General features: G+C 41.7%; 2 protein-coding genes across 4 annotated transcripts in view; both read right to left on the reverse strand.

Moving 5' to 3' along the window:
- Window positions 1-23,500, reverse strand: part of LOC131684172 (uncharacterized) — a 925,699-nt gene that overhangs the window by 482,793 nt on the left and 419,406 nt on the right. The gene's annotated exons all lie outside the window — the stretch shown is intronic.
- On the reverse strand, window positions 6,067-6,852 carry LOC131680662 (myb-like protein D). Its single transcript, XM_058961375.1, has 3 exons — window positions 6,445-6,852; window positions 6,139-6,377; window positions 6,067-6,070 (listed from the first exon to the last, which is right to left on the reverse strand). Exons 1-3 carry the CDS (start codon window positions 6,850-6,852, stop codon window positions 6,067-6,069), a joined length of 651 nt encoding a protein of 216 aa, XP_058817358.1.

Below are 23,500 nucleotides of genomic sequence, written 5' to 3' on the forward strand. Positions count from 1 at the left end.
AAAAGCCCCCTTTATATCTAGGAACACTGATGCCATCTGCTCTTTACTAGCATAGGCCATTTGAATTTCGGTTGAGAGCAACGCAAGACAATCATTCGTCCCTTTGCCTTTGCGAAAGCCAAATTGTGTATCTGACAGTAAGCCATTTGCTTCGACCCAATTGTCGAGGCGGGATAGGATCATTTTCTCGAACAACTTCCGGATACAAGATAGCATTGCGATCGGTCGATACGAATTGTGGTCGGAGGCTGGTTTTCCTGGTTTTTGGATGGCGATGACCTTCACTTGCCTCCAATCGTGTGGGACAATGTTAGCCTCAAGAAACTTATTAAATAAGTTCAACAAGCGTCTCTTGGCAGAGTCTGGCAGATTCTTCAACAAGTTGAATTTGATTCTGTCTGGCCCTGGAGCTTTATTGTTACACGACAAGAGAGCAAGTGAGAACTCCACCATCGAAAAAGGTGTTTCGTTCGCGTTATCGTGACGGGACGCGGCGCGGTAGATCTTCTGTGCCGGGGCGGAATCCGGACAAACCTTCTTGGCGAAATCGAATATCCAACGGTTTGAATATTCCACGCTCTCATTAGTACTGTTTCGATTTCGCATACGTCGGGCTGTTCCCCAAAGAGTGCTCATCGATGTTTCTCTCGTTAATCCGTCGACGAACCGGCGCCAATAACCGCGTTTTTTGGCTTTCATCAAACTCTTCATTCGCTTGTCTAACGTCGCGTACTGTCGAAAACTAGCGGGTAACCCGTCGTTCCGGAAGGTCTTAAACGCGGCGGCCTTCTCTGCGTACACGTCTGAGCACTCTTTATCCCACCAGGGATTGGGAGAACGTTTTTGTATGTTCGCGCCGGGTACTGGCTTAGTCTGAGCTTGATTCGCGCTGTCGAGAATCAAGCCAGCCAAAAAGCTGTACTCTTCCTCCGGAGGAAGTTCTTGAGTAGATTCGATGTTGTCGGATATCGCGGCAGCATAGCTCTTCCAATCGATATTTCGTGTGAGGTCATACGAAATATTGATTGTTTCCAATGGCCTTGAGCCGTTATTGATTGAGACTATGATCGGCAGATGGTCGCTACCGTGGGGATCAGGGATTACCTTCCACGCGCATTCTAACTTTAGCGAGGTCGAGCAAAGGGATAAATCTAATGCGCTTGGGCGCGCTGGTGGGGGAGGAATCCGTGTCATTTCACCCGTGTTTAGAATTGTCATGTTGAAGTTGTCGCAAATATTGTGAATTAAAGAGGAACGGTTATCATCATAAAGGCAACCCCATTCCGCACCGTGAGAGTTAAAGTCGCCTAAAACTAGTCGCGGTGCAGGCAGGGATTCTATGATGTCATGTAGCCGGCGATGCCCAATCGCGGTGTTGGGGGGAATATATATGGAAGCTATGCAAAGATCTTTGCCTTTGGTTGTTACTTGACAAGCGACAACTTCAATACCTGTTATCGAGGGAAGGTTAATTCTGTAGAAGGAATAGCGCTTTTTGATCCCCAAAAGCACTCCTCCATAGGGGGTGTCTCGATCCAGGCGAATAATATTAAAGTCGTGGAAGTTGAGATCTATGTCGGAAGTTAACCAAGTTTCACATAATGCAAATGCATCGCAACTCAAATTATTTATTAAAATTTTGAAGGAATCGATTTTCGGGATGATACTTCTGCAATTCCACTGTAGAACAGTGATCAAATCCGTGACCTCGTTCGATGAGTTAGCCATCGAGGGATACAATCGCTGAGAGGAGGGGCCATTTAGCAGTCAACTGCTTCAAAAATGTTCTTACTGTAGGGATAAAAGCTAACATAAGACTTTTAATAGGATCAGTTATATTGAAAGTTTTTATTATCCAGTCCACAATGTCCGAGAGTTTGATAATTCCAGTGCCGCGATTATTCTCGAACTGAAACAGAGGAACACTTGGGATTTTTGATGTTCCGGGAAGTGCTGGGAACTCCTTCTCTGAGTTTAATCCTCCGAGACCAGGAGCTAATTGCTTCGGTTTGGTTGCAACACTTCCAATAGATGTGACTTTCTGAGTCCCATCAAGGGATACCTTCTGGCCTTTACAACGAACTTTAGGAGAGGAAATGTTCCTCCTCTTCCTATAACTTCTAGGCGCCCTAGTAGATGTTCCCTCTTGTGGGTCATCAGCCTCGCCCTCGTTAGGAGGCAAGTGAGCATAGATGTTTGTTGAGGTTGGTGGTGTAGCTTTCTTTAGCATTTCTGCGAAAGAACGTTCGGATCGTCCAGCAAGGGAACGTTTTAGTTTATCCCCGCGTAGTTTGTACGCGGGACATGCCGAGATATCATGCAGATTCTCTGCACAGTAAGGACACTTCTCAGCATTCTTACTGCACGAATCATCTAGATGATTCTCCCCGCATTTTCCACAGCGGGCCTTATTGCTACAATGGGTGGCTGTGTGACCCAATTGTTTACACTTTGTGCAATTCATGACCCGCGGCACAAACAGACGCACAGGCAGACGAACCTTGTGCAAGAGGACGTAATTTGGCAAAGCGGTACCAGCGAAGGTCAACCGATAAGAGTTTGATTGGGGGTACGTTTTTGAACCATCCCCCGCAACTACTACTGAGTGCAAACGCTTGCACTCGAGTATTTTCACTGGCTGAAGTAAGCGGTCTCTGAAACGGCCAACCCCGTACTGCAGCAGATCCTCGCATGTCAAACTGTCATCGGTGACAACGCCTTCAGACTGTACTTTCACAGCTGGAATATACACGTGATAGTCCTTCGTAAAGTGCTCGCAGCAAGCAATATCGTTTGCCTGCTTTGAGTTAGTCAGCACGACCCTCAGCCTGTCTGCGCGGACCTTTTTTATTTCGATCACAGCCGAGAACCGTTCCGTCAGGTCTTTTGAAATCTGTAATAGATTCAGCGATTTTGTTTTGGGCCGAAAGAAGACCACAAAGGGACCGGTCGAGAGCTCTGGATATTGTTTGGGTCGGGGGAGAGCCTTAGGAGTCGACTCGATCTCCATTTGGCCATCCGGGGAGGAAGCCATCGACACCGTCAATGCACGGGGTCAGCACCCGCGCAGACGGGAAAAAGCCGTAAATGTATCAAAAAGGTAGATTTCACTTATCTGTATACTCGTTTCCCACGACGCACCAGTCCAGCTTAAATAGCTGGTTATTGTTCAATTCTCGCTTTACGAACAAAAGGTTGAGGAATGTGGCCTAACGGTTAACACACGCACAAAAGAATAAAAGTCCAAACCTCGAAGAGGCAGAGAATGGCAAAATAACCTTGAACGCGGATTACTGCACTGTTCTTTTTCCAACAGACCGAAAACAAAACACTTCTATCTCGATCGAGCGATGCGTAGAGACTGATGAATTGTTTTTGTACAGATTCTATTCGTTCTTCATGTGTGCTTGAAAAAGGGCACCAAACGATGCTGCAATATTCCAATATCGACCTAACAAAAGCAATATATAATGTTTTGATTGTATACGGATCTACAAAATGATAACTAAAGCGTTTTATAAAACTGAGCATGTTGTTAGCTTTGTGAATAATTGTGTTATAATGATCAATAAAATTTAACTTGGAATCTAATATAACGCCTAAATCCCTAATTCTTTCACATTTTGCTACAGTCTGTCTTCCTAAGGTAATCACAACATTCGATGTTTGTCGTTTTCGACTAAAAGTGATTGAATTGCATTTTAGGAAGCTTTTTTGACACCACGTGTTGAAAACTAGAATTTCGTTTTGGAATGTATCAATATCCTCGGCATTTCTTATCTCCAAGTAAAGTTTCATGTCATCGGCATAGATTAGTACTTTCAGTTTTTTGAGAAGGAAGGAAATATCGTTCACATATAAAATAAACAATAGAGGTCCTAAATGAGAGCCTTGTGGAACTCCTGAGGTGACTTCAATTGGATTAGATTGCTTTCCTTTGAATTTGATTATTTGCTGGCGGTTGGATAGATATGATTCTAACCACGTACGCAGCTCAGGCTCAATTCCCATCTTTTTTAATTTATAAAGTAACATTGGGATGTCGATTCGATCAAATGCTTTACTAAAGTCTGTGTAAAGTGCTTCCACGTAGTTTCCATTGTCCATTGCAATCAGTGAATAGTTAATAAATTCTAGTAAATTTGTTGAGGTCGAACGACCTTTGAAGAAGCCATGTTGGAGGTTAGTAATTCTGTTTTTTATTTGAAGAAATATTTTTTCGTTAATGATTGATTCAAAAAGTTTCGGAATGCTGGAGATTATGGCTATTCCACGATAATTGCGAACGTCAGATTTTTTCCCAGATTTATATATAGGTACTAAGAAAGAACTCTTCCATGTTTTGGGAAACTCTCCAGATTGTAAAGACATATTAAAGAGCCAGAACAATGGAGTTGTAAGCTCGGTTGCTAGGTTTTTCATAAATAATGGTGGAATTCCATCAGGGCCAGCACCTTTTGATGAATCCAAATGGTTTAGAGCATTGAAAATGTCCTCCACTATGACATGACTGACACCAATATTCATAGGAAAATCTGGAAAAAAAGCAAAATAATCGCGATCGCGGTCTTGTTCAGAAAAAGTTGTATATATTTCTTGGAAGAATGTTGCAAATAGGTTGCAAATTTCTTTCGGGCTATTATGTACGTTGTTATCCAAGTGCATTGTTGATGGGAAATTGTCTGATTTTAATTTAGTTTTGACGTGGTTAAAAAAATTCTTTGGACTGGATTTAATCTGCTGTTCAGTTTTGGAGTTGTAATCCGCAAGTGCAGAATCTATGGCAATATTTCGTTTATCGCAAATGTCGAGATATTGTTCCAAGTGCTCGTTATTTTGATTTTTCTTGTATAGCTTGTGGGCTTTTTGTTTCCTATTTTTCAGATTTTTAATTTGCCTATTGTACCAAATAGGATGCTTCGAGCTACCGTGTCGTCTTTTCTTCTTAATGGGCACCTCTTCATGAATAATTTCGAAAATTATTTTGTAAAATACGTCCAGGGCGGTTTCAATATTCGCTTCATTCCTAAGAGTATTTTGCCAGTCGACATTACCTACCTTCCGTCTGATATTGTCATAATTAGCTTTATGGTATTCAAAGACTTCCTCAAAGTCATAGACGTTGGGTTCTTAATTTTTATGGATGAACAAAGAAAATTCAATAGCAGTATGAAAAGCTTCATTTTTCCACAAAGGAGCCAAAGATTCAGATACACAGAAATCATCCTGAGTGTTTGTAAATAAAAGGTCAAGATAGCAATTCTGTTGATTTTTTACATGATTTATTTGATTTAATCCTATGCTAGCAGTTTTGTCAAAGATGAAATTCAATGTTTCGTTTTCTCCTACGACTGGGATTAGAATATTTTCATTTTCAGAATCCGGAATAAAATCGGCATTGCGCTGGTTAAAGTCTCCGTAAATGTGAACTTTGACCTCGACCGGAAGTTCAAATAAAATTTGTTCAGCAATTTTGAAAAAGGCTTCATACGATGATATATTAGCATGCTCTGGTGGGAAATATACAGAGGCAAAAACATGTATTTCACCTGAAATGTTCGCTTTAACCCACACATGTTCAAATTCTTTAAACTTCACTGTGGGAAGAATTTCAGAATTAAATTGAGCCGAAACGCCTATAAGAACTCCTCCACCAGACTTCTTTTGAGATTCTAAAAGATTTCGGTCGTCTCTGAATACGTTAAAGCCACTACCAAAAATTTCCTCACTTTTTATGCTATCGTTCCAACTTGTTTCAGTGCCTAAAATAACAGAATAAGAGGAGCTCAATACATTATTATAGATTTTGCTCATTTTAGATGCGCTCTGCATACGATTAAAATTTTGACAATATATCAAAATTTCTGAAAGCGTTTCTGATAAAGTTAATGGCAATTTGTCATACTTAGAAATATCATGCAAAACTATTGATCCGTTTTCATCCGTAACCGGTTCGTCATGGTCTGCCTCTGAAGAGTGCGTTAGGTTGGACGAAAACACGAATGCTCACAGGAACAAGCTGAACAGCGCTGAGAAAAGGAATTCGTCAGGACGGGGGTTACAAACCTATCTGGTGCGAAAGTTGAGTTAAATTGATGTACAACCGGGTATGGATTCAGTGTTTCACCACGTTGAAACCTGATACCACGCTGATTTTCAAACGGAGGCCTAGAGAATTGCACCCTTGCCGCCGCAAGTAGATCCTTATCCCGGGGAAGAGAGTTGCCAGCTGTTGGACGACCGCATTTCGTATTGTTGTTGTTGTTGCGATTATTGCTGCTATTGTTGTTGCGATTGTTGTTACGATTATTGTTGCTATTGTTGTTGCTATTGTTGTTGTCATTGAGGTTATAGTTATAATAACTGCTTCTGGATATCTGATGTTTATTTGTCTCATTAGTATTACGGCTACGTTGGTCTGTTTTTATTGCGATCATTTATTACCCGATGCAACTGCTTTTTATTAGCTTTTCTTCGTGCCATCGCCCTATCTTTCATCTTTTGCTGTTGAATTCTACGCTGATTACGTGTGTCGTACTCCGTCCAGTCAGAGCGCCACACTTTCTTCGAACCCAAAAAGCGCCACCCTTCAGTGGCTTCGGCAGTGGAACGGTGACCTGAGTCACCCGATTTTGTTGATTGGGCATTTAATTCGTCCATCAAGCTGGGGCCCGCTGGTGGCAAACAAGCATCGCGTATACTGCTATCCAAAGTGTTAATTGAGCCGGCAAGAGATTGTACTTCTTTGAGAATGTCACTGCCAACTGAATTTGTTATAATTTTCACTTCGTCTAAAACTTCACGTGTAGGACGCGATCCACTCAGGTAGTGTTCATTATAATGAGCTGCCATATCTATGGTAAGGGTGCTCAAGTTCTGAACTTCGCTGCAGATTTTTTTCAACTCTCTGGTCAAATCGGCAGTGAGATCATTTACATACTCTTCAATGTGTTTTTTTGTGGATCCCATAGATATGTTGAATAGTGATGTGATATGGTTTTTCAGCGTGACCAGCTCATCGGCCTTATTAAAAGAATTACTGTCAATGGCCTGCGATAGTGCCGATACAGCATTTGCCACTTACGACGATGTGTTTATGTTCACATTCGCCACTGATTCTTTAAGCTGCAGCTCAACATTTTCGAATAAGTCAACAATTGAATTGAACTTTTTTATGTCGGCTGCTATTTGTAAGTTGCAGTCCGTTTGCGTAGTTATAGATTCAAATAATTTTTCCTGTTGGTACAGCACTTTTCGTGTGTCTATGCCTACCTTTAGATTATGCTGGCAATCTGCACACAGGGGAATCATGAAGTGTGAGATAAATTCTTCTTGATTGCGCTGGACTCCTACACAAGCTGCATGATAACATTTTCTGCAGAATTCACACTGCCACAAGAAACGATCATCGCTGATATTACAAGATGTCACACTGCAGCTCATTATGATAACCGTTGTTTAATAGGATTGAACACACGCGCGACGGTAGAAAGATAAATAAATAACAATTAACTGCGGACCGTAAAAACACGTCTATACTCAAAGGCGTTCGATTACTTGATTAAACAGTACGGACTGTAATGCCAAGAATTCATCGTACGTACGTGATCCCATAATCGGTAAAATGGAGAAGGCTCTACTGATATACATCGAAGAGATGTCTAAAAAACGATGTCCTTTGGACCAAGAGACCATTATGGCCAAAGCTCTAAAATTGTACCTCATGCTTAAGGGTACGGAACCATCAAAACGTGAAGTAAATAAAAAATTAGAGTTTAGCGCCAGCAAAGGATGGTTCTACGGCTTCATTCGAAAGCATGCGATTCGAAACGTCCGAATCAAGGGTGAAAGTGCCTCAGCAGATGTACAAGCCGCCCAAGCATACCCAGTACAATTCACCAAATTGATTGAAGACGAGGCTTATCACCCAGATTAAGTCTTCAATGCGGATGAGTCAGGTGTTTTCTGGAAAAAAATGCCGAGTCGAACCTACGTGGCCAAGGCAGAAAAGTCTGCCCCAGGCTTCAAAGCTGGTAAAGATCGGATTACATTGCTGTTTTGCAGCAATGCGTCTGGAGATAAGCTATTGAAACCATTGCTTCTACATAGAGCAATGCGTCCAAGATCGCTAAAAGATAAAAACTTTGCTGAACTTTCTGTGCACTGGATGTCAAACCCAAAAGCTTGGGTTACTCAAGACATATTCAAGAGATGGTTTCATGAATGCTTTGTACTTGAAGTCCAAACATATCTCGAAGCGAAGGGATTGACTTTTCGTGTTTGTTGTTGTTTAGTTATCGATAATGCTCCAGGCCATCTATTAATAGATCATCCGAATGTAAAAATTGTTTTCCTTCCGCCAAGCATAACATCGTTGATTCAACCGCTGGATCAGGGCATAATTTCCACTTTCAAGCGGTACTATATAAAATTGACATTTAGATTCATTCTTGACAAAGTAGACACGGCGCAAGCATCATCTATCATTGGAGCATGGAAAAGCTTCACAATGCGAGAGTGTGTAGAATTTATCGAACAAGCTTTAAATATGTTGAAAAAGTCTACTTTGAACGCTTGTTGGAAACCGTTGTGGCCAGACTGCGTTCATTCTTCCTTACCGGCAAATAATACGGACAGCGAAATACTTCTTCTCGCACACGCAGTAGGGGGAGAAGGTTTCAAGAATTTTACAACTACGGACATCGAAGAAATGATCAAAGAACCTTTTTTGACGACGAAGACATCGTAGACTACGTGAACGAATCGACCGAGTTTAACAACGAGGAGGAAGAGGAGTTCACAGAGTCGAAGATTAAGGATGGCCTTCAACTTGGTGAAGAGCTTGCAAACTTTTTCTTGACACACGACCCATCCATCGAACGAGCAGTTTCATTTAAAAATGATTTGAAATACTGCTTGCTTCGATACGCTGAGCTGGTCAAAGGAGATCAAACAAGCAACGATGAAAGGAACCATGGACAAGAGGATGCCAACGACGAAGCATTCGATGTTCAAGGATCCTGCGATAGCCAGAAGCGCAGACGATGCCGCGTAATATACGATAGCGATTGACTGATTCGGAAGTGCAATATGTACTTTTTCATTTAATGATTTAAATCTTAGGTTTGTTTTAATTATCTAAAAATAAATATTGTCAATTGAAATTGAATTTGAAGAAAAATTAAAGAGAAGAATTCTACTTTCGAAAATTTTAATTTTATTTTCAGCAACAATACACATACCCATTCACCTTCATCCGCTTTTCATACGCATGTACATAATTGGAAACATATTGGAAAACGCTTCTCTTCCGTTTGGCCACTATCCTTTGACCTCTCTCGGATAACCTCCTGTTATAAAAAGTCTTTCACAATTCACTATGGTCATCATGGTTTACTCTTGGTTCATTAGAGGTTAACCCTTGTACCATACTATGATAGAAATGGGCTTCCACTCATTTTCGGCAGTGATGGAAACACACACCACACTCAGATATCAATTTGAGAGGCACCAAATTGATAGAATGCTTAAGTAACTCAAATTTGCATATAATCTTAATGTAGGAAATCGCCCAACATTGGCACGATCTGGCAGAGAAGAGGTGTTAGATGTAACTCTCTGCTCTGTCAGTATAACGCATGGGTTGGCAAACTGGCGCGTACCCAATGAGCTCGAACCATCGTTATCTGATCATTATTACATCATTTTTGATCATTTAAACATCTAGATGTAGCACTCTCTTGCGGATCTACTGTGTAATAATTCAATTTTGAATAACTGCTTGCAATTGGATTTAATTGTGTGGACTTTGGTAGAAAGTAAACTCCCAATCTTTTTGATCAAACCGTTGATTCGTGCAGAATCTGCACTCCTCAATTTTCGATTTATCCAAAATACGAGAGGAGTGCAGATGATCATTTCCCCCAACATCAGGAGTGAGTACTGACAGTTGCGAGAAGCGCGCTTTTAATCTCTTAAAATGTGTAAAATGTTTGATCAAATTCAAATAAAAAAGTACAATCGAAGAGGTACTCTCACGATTGTATTCTTTTCTAATTTTTCGTTTGCTATCTTCTTTTTTTGCGACGTCGTTAAAGTTTATCTGGTGTTTCAACTTTATTATAGAACCTGAATCAATAATTGATATTATTATAATAATTATTATCATAATTATTATTATCAGGAAACTGTTTCGGAATTATAAAATGCCCTTTTGGTCACAGATACTTATTTAATATTCTTTCGTCTTCAGGACAAACCAAAATTTGAACATAAATTAGTTATAGTTTTCTTTGCCAAATATTGCATTTGTCTCCACAACTATATGAGAAAGTTATTCCCTCACTGCTAGGTGAATTACATGGTGATCTATGTACACTCAAGTTTTTTTTACGCGGTTTTTTTTGCGCGGTTTTTTTTACGCGGATTTTGAAATTTACGCGGATTTTGAAATTTACGTGGTTTTCATTTACGCGGATTTTGAAATTTACGCGGTTTTCATTTACGCGATTTTCATTTACGCGGCTCGTATCCCCCGCGTAAAAAAAACCTGAGTGTATTTGAATTTTTCTATATTGCAGATAACTGTGAAAATGTAGAAACGCGAGTCATAGTTGCAAGACGGTTAAGGCATACTTATATTTGTATCAAGGAACTCGCCCCAAACCCTGAATTTACAAGCAGCGTTCAGAAAAAGAAATCCACCGGTGAATAATAATGCAAAACTTCATGAAATCAAGAAATACCATGCGTCTCCATGAAAAAACTAATTCCACAATTGTCCAAATATCAACCTTCAGCGCAAAACGGCGCAAGATGGCACTATGATTTTTGAAAACTAGATAAAATTCTGCGTCAGTTTTACTAGATGAGATCCTTTAACGCGCTTTTACCGATAAAGAGATGACACTCTGAATGTAAATAAGTCCGCGGTGAACAACATAGTTATATTGATTTTATTGGTAACTTTTTAAATACTTATTATTTCTCAAATCGAAATACACCATTAAATTCCTTAGATGATTTTCTATTAGAAATGCCAATATGTGTTGTTAAATTATCATTGTAGTATCTATTAAAGCGAGATGAATTAGAATGCATAAAAACTTTTTGTCACTCAAATTCTTGCAGATTTTCAAGACCCTGTACGGTTCAAAAAAATGTAGCACTTATATTTTTCAACCGATTGACTCAAAAATTTGGCGAATACAGCTTTGGGTAATGTACATTTAGGAAAAAATATAAAAGGTATGAAAATCGACAATAAATTTTGGAGGTTTTGACCGGCCCGGCCCCACTGTGCAGGCAAACGATGTTGCATTACGAAGGACTACTATGTGTATATTCCAGCTTTAAAAGTACAGTCTGAAGGGGATGTCACCGATCAGAGTTTGACATGCGAGGATCTGCTGAAGTACTAGGTTGGCCGTTTTAGAGACCGCTTTCTTCAGCCAGTGAAAATACTTGAGTGCAAACGTTTGCACTCAGTAGTAGTTGCGGGGGATGGTTCAAAAACGTACCCCCAATCAAACTCTTATCGGGTAACCTTCGCTGGTACCGCTTTGCCAAATTTCGTCCTCTTGCACAAGGTTCGTCTGCCTGTGCGTCTGTTTGTACCGCGGGTCATGAATTGCACAAAGTGTAAACAATTGGGTCACACAGCCACCCATTGTAGCAATAAGGCCCGCCGTGGAAAATGCGGGGAGAATCATCTAGATGATTCGTGCAGTAAGAATGCTGAGAAGTGTACTTACTATGCAGAGATTCTACATGATATCTCGGCATGTCCCGCGTACAAACTACGCGGGGATAAACTAAAACGTTCCCTTGCGGGACGATCCGAATGTTCTTTCGCAGAAATGCTAAAGAAAGCTACGCCACCAACCTCAACAAACATCTATGCTCACTTGCCTCCTAACGAGGGCGAAGCTGATGACCCACAAGAGGGAACATCTACTAGGGTGCCTAGAAGTTATAGGAAGAGGAGGAACATTTCCTCTCCTAAAGTTCCTTATAAAGGCCAGAAGGTGTCCCTAGACGGGGCTCCGAAAGTGACATCTCTTGGAAGTGTTGCAACCAGGCCGAAGCAAGTAGCTCCTGGCAGTGTTGCCACAATTTAATCTGTACCGGGAGTTGAAAAATCTTCCCTATCTGTACTCTGCTATAGAAAAATCTGTACCGGATTCTGTACCGAAACAATAACAAGGTTGTTTAGAAAAAATCATTGTTCTTATACATATTTTTCATTTGGGGAAATCAAACTAGAAATTTTGACTCTTCTCTTTCACAGTAAACCTCTTCACTCCTATGTGTTTTGCTCCCATGTGTGCATTCTACTCCATGGCCGCACACCTCAAAGAGTAGAAATAAAGAGGCTCTTTAGTATGCATCATGGTCCCATGCGCACGGAAGCAGAGAAGACATCCAAAAAAATTGTAAAAACGTTCTTCCGATCAATCTTTATCTGAATCTGAATAGTTTGATTCCCCTTCCTCCCTGTTTGCTAGTGAGGGGAGGCACAAAAAAGTGGCTCTTCAAGGTGACTCAATGTGCGAAATTTTGCATCTCTTGGTACACAGCTCTTTCTCTTTTTCGTTTTCAAGTTTCTCTTTGGGCGGGTGATCTCCACATCGCAGTGTTCTTGTGCCGCTCTTTTTTGTGTTTCGCTCTTTGTGCACATTATGGGATGCATCGCAAGGTTAAATTATTTTACTCTTCTGTCATCTAAAAAAATCTGTACCAATCTGTACTTTTTTACAAAAATCTGTAATCTGTACCGTACAGAATCTGAACCAAAAACGCTTCAAAAATCTGTACCTTTCTAGATAAATCTGTACTCGTGGCATCACTGGCTCCTGGTCTCGGAGGATTAAACTCAGAGAAGGAGTTCCCAGCACTTCCCGGAACATCAAAAATCCCAAGTATTCCTCTGTTTCAGTTCGAGAATAATCGCGGCACTGGAATTATCAAACTCTCGGACATTGTGGACTGGATAATAAAAACTTTCAATATAACTGATCCTATTAAAAGTCTGTTGTTAGCTCTTCTACCTACAGTAAGACCATGTTTAAAGCAGTTGACTGCGAAATGGCCCCTTCTTTCAGCGATTATATCCTTCGATGGCTAACTCATCGAACGAGGTCACGGATTTGATCACTGTTCTACAGTGGAATTGTAGAAGTATCATCCCAAAAATAGATTCTTTCAAATTTTTAATAAATAGCTTGAGATGCATTCGCTTTATGTGAAGCTTGGTTAGCTTCCGAAATAAACCTTAACTTCCACGATTTTTATACTATTCGCTTGGATCGAGATACCCCCTACGGAGGAGTACTTTTGGGGATCAAAAAGTGCTATTCCTTCTATAGAATTAACCTCCCCTCAATACCAGGCATTGAAATTGTCGCTTGTCACGTAACAATCAAAGGCAAAGATCTTTGCATAGCTTCCATATATATCCCCACCAACACCGCGATTGGGCACCGCCGGCTACATGACATCATAGAATCCCTGCCTGTACCGCGACTTGTTTTAGGAGATTTTAACTCTCACGGTACGGAATGGGGTTACCTTTATGATGATAACCGTTCTTCTATAATACACAATATTTGCGACAACTTCAATATGACAATTCTAACCACGAGTGAAATGATACGGATCCCTCCCCCACCAGCGCGCCCAAATGCATTAGATTTATCCCTTTGCTCGACCTCGCTACAGTAAGATTGCGCGTGGAAGGAAATCCCTGATCCCCACGGTAGCGACCATCTGCCGATCGTAGTCTCACCAACAGCTCAAGACCGTTGGAATCAATCAATATATCGTATGACCTCACACGAAATATCGATTGGAAGAGCTATGCGGCCGCGATATCCGACAACATCGAATCTACCCAAGAACTTCCTCCGGAGGAAGAGTACAGCTTTTTGCTGGCTTGATTCTCGAAAGCGCGAATCAAGCTCAGACTAAGCCAATACCCGGCGCGAACATACAAAAACGTTCTCCCAATCCCTGGTGGGATTAAGAGTGCTCAGATGTGTACGCAGAGAAGGCCTCCACGCTTAAGACCTTCCGGAACGACAGGTTGCTCGCTAGTTTTCGACAGTACGCGACGTTGGACAAGCGAATGAAGAGTTTGATCAAAGCCAAGAAACGCGGTTATTGGTTATTGGAGTTCAAATTGCTGTAGTTTAGGGAAAAATTAAATCACTCTTGATGGCCGGCTATCCAGAGTTTAAATACAAGAAAAATCATAACTAAATATCTTTTTGCTCTGAGTATACGTGTACTCGGAGATTAACCATCCCACCGCATAAAACATATTCATTTTGTGGTCGCATTACCTGCTTGTGGCGAATCCTAGACCTGTACCTGTCCTTCAATCCAACTCCGTAATATCTATGGAAGCGTCGCTGAGTCGGGGGCCTTCCTTAAGTAGGTATTACATCAACATTTCCTACCCTATCCTAAGTATCGGTGAAGATGGTCGTGGCCGGCAATAACGATTCTCATGCTATTGGTTTACTGAACTCATAAGAGATAAAGTTCATTCCCGATCATTTATCTCACAAGCAAGATGAGTTGAGCTACCTATAGGCAACATGATAATCGTTAGTATGCAATCTATGAATAGCACCATGCTTCGCAACGCAACGCAACGCAAAGCCAAGAAACGCGGTTATTGGCGCCGGTTCGTCGACGGATTAACGAGAGAAACATCGATGAGCACTCTTTGGGGAACAACCCGACGTATGCGAAACCGAAACAGTACTATTGAGAGCGTGGAATATTCAAACTGTTGGATATTCGATTTCGCCAAGAAGGTTTGTCCGGACTCCGCCCCGGTACAGAAGATCTACCGCGCCGCGTCCCCTCACAATAACGCGAACGAAACACCTTTTTCGATGGTGGAGTTCTCACTTGCTCTCTTGTCGTGTAACAATAAAGCTCCAGGGCCAGACAGAATCAAATTCAACTTCTTGAAGAATCTGCCAGACTCTGCCAAAAGACGCTTGTTGAACTTATTTAATAAGTTTCTTGAGGCTAACATTGTCCCACACGATTGGAGGCAAATGAATGTAATCGCCATCCAAAAACCAGGAAAACCAGCCTCCGATCACAATTCGTATCGACCGATCGCAATGCTGTCCTGTATCCGGAAGTTGTTCGAGAAAATGATCCTATTCCGCCTCGACAATTGGGTCGAAACAAATGGCTTACTGTCAGATACACAATTTGGCTTCGGCAAAGGCAAAGGGACGAACGATTGTCTTGCGTTGTTCTGAACTGAAATTCAAATAGCCTATGTCAGCAAAGAGCAGATGGCATCAGTGTTCCTAGATATTAAGGGGGCTTTTGATTCAGTTTCGATCAACATTCTTTCAGAGAAGCTGCACCAGCATGGTCTTTCAGCGACTTTAAACAACTTTTTACTAAACTTGTTGTCGGAAAAGCACATGCATTTTTCGCATGGTGACTTATCGCCATCACGATTTAGTTACATGGGCCTTCCTCAGGGCTCATGTTTAAGCCCTCTGTTATACAATTTCTATGTCAAAAACATTGATGAATTTCTTGACAATTTCTGCACGTTAAGGCAACTTGCAGACAATGGCGTGGTGTCTGTTACGAGACCCAAAGCTGTCGATCTACAAGGACCATTATAGAATACCTTGAACAATTTGTCTGCTTGGGATATTAATCTGAGTATAGAATTTTCCACGGAGAAAAGCGTGAACCAGAACAACTACAGTTTCTACTAATGGGTCAAACCATCGCTCAGGTCTTCACAGTAAGATATCTAGGGATCTGGTTCGACTCGAAAAGTACTTGGGGATGCCATATTCGGTATCAGAAACGGAAATGCCTGCAAAATATCAAATTTCTTCGTGCAATAACCGGAAAATGTTGGGGTGTCCACCCAGGAGACCTAATTAGGTTGTATCAAACAACGATACTGTTTGTAATGGAATACGGATGCTTCTGCTTTCGCTCCGCCGCGAACATACATTTCATCAAACTCGAAAGAATTCAGTATCGTTGTTTGCGTATCGCCTTGGGGTGCATGCAGTCGACCCATACGATGAGTTTCGAAGTGATGTCGGGCGTTCTCCCGTTGAAAAATCGATTTTGGGAACTCTCATATCGATTGCTCATTCGATGCGATATCTTGAACCCGGTCGTGATTGAAAATTTCGAAAGGCTTGTTGAGCTCAATTCTCAAACCCGTTTCATGTCCCTGTACTTTGACTACATGGCGCAGAATATTAACCCTTCTTCTTACAATCCCAACCGTGTGCATTTCATAAATACTTCTGAATCTACTGTTTTCTTCGACACATCCATGAAAGACGATTTCTGTGGAATTCCGGCCCACATACACCCGCAAGTGGTTCCAAACATTTTTTATAATAAATTTCAAGAAGTCGACTGTTCTAAGATGTTTTACGCTGACGGATCAAACCTCGAAAGGTCCACTGGCTTCGGTATTTTCAATCAAAAGTTCACCGCCTCCTACAAACTCAGTGACCCTGCTTCAGTTTACGCCGCAGAACTAGCTGCCATTCAGTATACCCTTGGAACCATCGAAACATTACCTGCAGGCCATTACTTCATCGTTTCGGATAGCCTCAGTTCCATTGACGCTATCCGCTTGATGAAACATGGAAAGCACTCCTCGTATTTTTTGGGGAAAATACGGGAGCTACTGAGTGCTTTATCTGACAAATCTTTCCAGATTACCTTGGTGTGGATCCCTTCTCATTGCTCCATTCCAGGCAATGAGAAGGCGGACTCCTTAGCTAAGGTAGGTGCCCTAAAAGGTGACGTTTATGAAAGACCAATTTGCTTCCACGATTTTTTTAGTATTACTCATCAGAGAACCCTCGAAAGTTGGCAAACTTCGTGGATCAGTCGGGAGCTAGGATGGTGGCTACATTCGATAATCCCTAAGGTATTGACGAAACCTTGGTTCAAGGGGATGGATGTGGGTCGTGACTTCATTCGTGTGATGTCCCGACTCATGGCAAACCATTACACGCTGGATGCACATCTCCGGCGTATTAGGCTCGTGGATAGTTGTATCTGCGCTTGTGGCGACGGCAATCACGACATCGAGCACATTGTCTGGGCGTGCATCGAGTACAGTTCCGCCAGGTCTCGGCTAATAGATACCCTTCGGGCCCGAGGAAGACCAACCAACGTCCCGGTTCGAGATGTACTGGCAAACCGCGATGTCCTCTATATGTCCCTACAAATTTAACCGCCCCTTCTTATTTTCCTTACCATTCTCAGAACCCTCTTCCACCTGTGTCATACACCCACGACGGTTTGATGCGACTCCAAGGCGACACAAAGCATCTCTATCGAATGAGCCAATAAACACGGGACCTACAGCACGAGCATCACACGCACAACACGAAATGTAGCCGATCCACATCTGAGCCGTACTAAGAAATCGTCTGGAGAAACCCCTGCCATCTTAAGAAGGAGCACCCGGCGTCCCAGTACATGATTCCTCCTGATGAAGGCCACCAGAGTTTGTAATCCATCCGTTGATCTCCCGATGCCTGAAACTGAAATAATTTTCTCTCTCTGCCATCTTTGTCCACCCCCCCTCCCCTGATTCTTATACCCAGAAGTAACACCCCTACCCCCCAAGTATCTTCCCGAAGCATTTAACTCTTACTGTCTCTTCTAGTTTTAACTATTATATTATATAATCCCGTTTGTAAGTAGGGGTTTGCCCACTACTCGGGTTCTTGTTTGCCTGGCAGACCCTTCTTATCAGGGCGGCCTAGGTGCCTCTACCGGAATTTCGGATTTTCGTAACACTACAAACTAATAGAACACAAATAAATAAATTTAATTTTACCGTGTTTATTTCCACCAACTCTCCCTTCACTGCTGGTCGATTGTAGATTCACTGCTGCTGGCGATGGCGGGAAGGCGGAGGTTTTTCCCGACCGGCCGGGACAGCAACGGCCGAGTTCTCCTTGTTTACGTTGGCTGCTCCGGCAGCGGTCCTTAACAATTAGCTAGGGAGGTGAGCTTTGCTCCTTTGTCGGAACCTCCCTAGCGACGGTGGTGACCAATCACCGGATTCTTTGCTCTCCGCAAAGAATCCCGGAAGACACCGCAGTGTTATTCCCAGGGGGAGCCGTTGTCCACCCTTCTTCGCCCTCCTTGGCTATTAGCTGGGAAGGAGAGCAAGGTTCGTTCGGCTTATCCTTCCCAGCGAGGGCGGATTGGTGCGTCTGGATCCTTTGCGGTTAGCCGGGGAAGCGAAAGCTCCTTGGTAATTAGCTTCCTCCGACGGCGATCCAGCACCACACTTACTACTGTGCCCGAACCACGAGCCGCCACCTTTCGACAGGTATTTTATCTGTCGCACGCGCGCACTTCACCTCACTGGTTAAACGTGGCGGAAAACTGTCCCGAAAAAACTTGTTCACGGACGTGTGTTTAACTTCGTGGTTCGTCACTTTCTTCCTATATTACGATGGCCGCCTTCCTCACGACACGAAAAAACAAACACCAACACCAAAAGAACCGTACCGCCGCATAGCTGTTATCGCTATGTGTAGCATATCCAGCACACTTATTGCAGCAAGAGGAGAGCGGTGGCCTATCTAAGCCCTATGTTTCTTGTATACAAACATAAAACAGAAATTACTACACCTATCTGATTACACAAAACCGTTCACAAACGCGAAACTATATAAAAATTTACAAACTAAATGTGAACGGTATCGAACAGCGGTGAGCATAACAATAACGTAAACAATACACTCTACGGAGTGTATACGCAAAAAAAGGTATATTTCCACCCAGTGCTAAATTGTTACCCTGACGGGTTACACGTTGAAAATGCCCAACTCTACTACCCACAAAAATAATTCTAATTACGAATCCTTACAAAATTCAATCACGCCCTCTAGTTACTCCTATTTTCAAGATAGTCGTAAAAATTTTCTCCCTAATTAAACATTATTTTCTCCAATAATCTCACTGATAAAAATGTCAAACCATATTGCCATAAAAACTAAATGACCCCCCTAATCTTACGAAAATCATATTACCCCCTTGGGTAGATATATAATATAGCTATAAAATCTCATTAGATTCATTTAAAAAAAATCAATATGTAATCCCCTAGTTTTAAGTAATTTATAATGTAAAACAAAACAAAATTGGCACCTTTAAGCTAACGTGCCTTATCAAATAAACGAATTGAATAAAAAAAAGTTTCCTGGTGTGTGAGTGTGTGTCATCGATTTTTTTTTCGTGAGCGTTGCTCTCATCTCGAACTGTGCGCGAACAGCTCAATGGTCAAAAAGGATTGCTTTTGGGAATGAGATTGTGAGCCCAAAAACAGAAAAGCGCGCCGTTTGGGGTGTATCACTCCTGTTCTTTCAGAAACTTTGAAAATATGCCCAATATTAAAAGATAAGTCATTAACAAAAAGATGCGATAGAAACTGCCGGATACTCACAAAACATGGGATTGCAGAAGAATGTATCCCTAACTAGTATGCATTAGTTCCATCGATTGCCACAACTAGGAAACCTACCCTAACTTCAGCATTTCCTTGAGGAAACAGTCTGACAACTCATTCTCAGCATCACGAAGCCCCCTTCAGTCGTTCACCTCAATCTATGACAATGCCACGAATGGATTTTCCTGTTCAAGATGCAAAGTTTTTTCCGCCTCTTCAAGGGCCCTATTAGGGCGAAGAAAAGACCAAGACGACGACAAACCCACCCCCGCAAGTGGGTGTTGCATAGTTACACTGCACTGGAGCGGAAAAATAGATTCTTTCCATCCGATCCGAACCGATGGTGGAATGGTTGGTTGGTTGGTTGGTAGGTAGGAAGGAGTGGGATGCTTGTGCTGCTGCTGGATGGGTCCTGAGTTGTTGGTAGCAAAACAATAAAACCCTCATAATCGTCAAGGTGCACCGGCTCGGAATAATGATGGACCGAGTATTTTTTTTTTATCTCGGTCGTTCGGAAGGTTGCTAGGAGAAGAAGGATGCGGCCGAGTTTTTTTTTGTTGACCAAGCTATGCCCTACGATTGCTCCTGGCTGGTTTGCAATTATTACCGTGGTAGAAGGACAGTAAAGGTGCAAGAAGAAAGGAGATAACCAAAGCTTTCATTTGCTGATGAATGATCCAGGGCAGAGCAAATAGGAGAAATGAATAGTTCAGCGGTACTAAAATTGTGTAAAAAATGAGCGCAGTAACAGGGGAAGGTAATTCGAATGAGGTGAAACTTTACATAGTGTTTCGGAACGTGGCTGTGGTCCATTAGGAGGTTTATAAAAGTCTACTATCTTCATCCGAATTAAGTCGGAATAAAAGCCGTGTGGCATCCGGCGGAGTAAAAATTTTCAGTCAACAATTAACCCAATTTTCTGGCTTCAGGAGTCATCGTAAATTTGTAACTCTAAGCCGAGGACTGCAGGGATTAAAAAGTGTTGCCTGCGAGCAGCATATCATGGGTTTTGTCCTTGTTGCGTAAAGTAAATCTCTAATACAGTAAATGTTTGTTTGTCCATAAATAGTGAGATTCAAATGACGGCCATGTTTCTATGGAACCTTTCAGGATGAAGTACAGGTAATTATAAGCCAACATGTTTGGTATCTTTTAGTTTATTGTACAATAAGTGTTGGAAATGAAATGCATTGTGCTCTGATCGTCAATAACTAGAGAAGCAGAAACTAATCTTCAGCCAATACGTCAGGAATTAGATCAAATGGGCTGAAATGACGCGTTTCCGGTGCGTAGTCCGGAATATGTGCCTAGTACGTAGTACGGATAAATTCCACCTTCTGAGGATGGGAAAAGCTTCCATTGCATTGGATCAAGCATTTCCAAAAACGAAAATTCAATGCTGAAAAGCTACTGAGCCCGTTTCGCTACCAGTAACAAAAACATCATGATGATTTCACGTGAAATGCTTCCTTCGTGTATGGATGGTGCAAGTCTTGCATGAATTTGCAATGTCTATCAATGAGGTGTTGTTAGATGTTACTCTTTTCTAAGACCGAATTTCATATAAGTTGACAAATTGGCTCACGTCGAACGATCTCTCCTTTTGTGAACCAATTGAGCACATCTTTCTTGAACATTTAAGCATTAGTAACATATTGGCAAATATAGCTATTCAAACTCTCTTTTAAACATGTCTCCTTTGAAAATTAAACTACGCGAGAGAAGAAGAACATGGTTATCGTCGTTACATATATTTCATGCCCAGCAAACCATTTCCATCCGCTCGGGTGTTTTGTCGTCAACGAGAAGATACGCAAATTAGGCGAATTATTTACGCTGGGTAATCTGCTTCTGATTTATGAGCACCAAATATAAAACATGACAGCTAAACTAAATGTTGAAGCAATTCGCTACAGCAGTTTGTAATAAATATCAATCCGGCCAGAATAACAAGTTATGCGTTCCGTATCCCACGGAAGAGGCCTCCAGAAGTCTAAAATTCTTCACGTAAATATAACACTATCATCCAACGACGTAACAAATGAATGCACGAAAGAATTCAAAATATGCAACAATGACTCGGTACACGTTTTGCTTCAGTTTCCGATCGCGGATGGTTGGTTGGTTGGCTGGCTGGCTGGCTTGCCCGGGATCTTAGTCCAGTGAAGGGAAAAAATTCTTCCTTCTGCACTTTGCAGCGTAAAAGCGGGGACTTTGCGCATCGCTTGCCGGGTATATTTCACATTTTTCATTCATACTTTTCTCGCCTCCGCACAACAGGCAAGCTGACGACAGACAACGCTGCTGATAGTGATCTGATTCTCGGTCGCATAGCGGCGCGCGCGCACGTGTGGGTGGAGTGAATTTTCAGAAAGAATTGCAGCGAAAAATTAATCGTTATGAGCGGAAACATTTTTCTTCCTCCGCATTGTCTGCAGAGAGTCTGTGGGTTGGTTTGTTTTTGTTTTGGATTCACATTCTTTCGATTTTTTCGCCGGTAACGGAGTCACCATAATGGATGTAACGAATTTTTTACTCGATGAAATGTAATTCTAATTTGAGAACAATTTTTTTTTTAATATGGTGGTGATGGTCATGAGCCTTTTTTCGCCATGTTTCTATTATTACCCTACTCATTAAAAGCCGTTGGTTAGAGTAGCGTCTGCCATCTTTGTTCAACGCATTCAGTCAAATGGTAGCGCAACCATAGGGGCACTCGATTCGAGTTTTCGTTGCGCTCAAACACGAGAATTTCGCTGTTTCCAGCTCATTTGTGTTATTATCTTAGTTCTTAACAACAAAGTAAAACTGTTGATGCAAATTTACCCTATATTGTTTTAAGTTTTGACTAAATAGTTTTCAATTTGGGTAACTTGAAATTTAACTGAATTTAGCTTGAAACTCGAACAGTTTATTTTCCAGCAGCGTTTTGAATATATTTTATTGAAACTTAAACTTGTTTTAGTAATAGACAAACCTTTCGCACAAATGGAATTGAATCGGATAAATATCGTGAGGTGAGTTTCCAGCTCATGGGTGGGTCTTACCCTCGCTGTGTTACGCGAATCTCTGACACAGTGGACGTTTGTATCTTCGCAAACCGTGGGATTCAAATGATGGCCATGTCCCTAATACCCATTTCGGGGTTCGCTATAGGTGATTATAAGCCAAAGTGTTTGGTATCTTCTAGTTGCTGTATAACAACTACTGATGATGAAATGTGTACTGCTGTTATCGAGTATGGTTAGAATAGCACAAATTAATCTACAGCATAAACAGCAACTATGAATCTATCCCGCCTTGTTCAGGAAGGAAGAGCTTCTATAGCTTTGGTTCAAGAACCTTATTTCCATAAAGAAAACTTCTATGCTGGAAAGTTGCTTAACCCCGTCTTCGCAGCTTTCAACAAAAATGGCATGACAAATCCACGTGAGATGCCTCGTGCATGTATACTTGCGAATAGTGCTACGCATGTCTTATATCCGACCTCACAACTCACGATATTTGTGCTGTCACGGTAAATATGAGTGTTGACAACATAAACAAAAAATACGTCTATTGTTCGACATAATGAACCATCACCTTCCGATGATTTCAAAGCGGTTGTATCATACTGTGGCAGAAATTAGTTTCCCTCATAACCGACAGTGACGCCTACCATATAATTTGTGACAGTTCAGATATCAATTTGAGAGGCACCGAATTAATGGAATACTTAACTAGTACAACTCTCAATATTCTTAATGCAAGAAATCACTCAACATTTGCACGAGCTGGCAGAGAAGAGGTGTTAGATGTAACTCTCTGCTCTGACGGTATTACGCATGAGTTGGCAAACTGGCTTGTACCAAACGAGCTCGAACCGTCGTTATCTGATCATAAGTACAAGTTTTTTGGTTCAGTGTATTCCTACCGATTAGTTGTTTACATAAATCGCTCCAACTATTTTTACTTTTTGACGAGATTTGTGAAGTTTTTATCGTTGTTTGTCGTGTAAATCGACTC

The sequence above is a fragment of the Topomyia yanbarensis genome, chromosome 2 (genome assembly GCF_030247195.1).
Source record: "Topomyia yanbarensis strain Yona2022 chromosome 2, ASM3024719v1, whole genome shotgun sequence".
Lineage (NCBI taxonomy): Eukaryota > Metazoa > Arthropoda > Insecta > Diptera > Culicidae > Topomyia > Topomyia yanbarensis.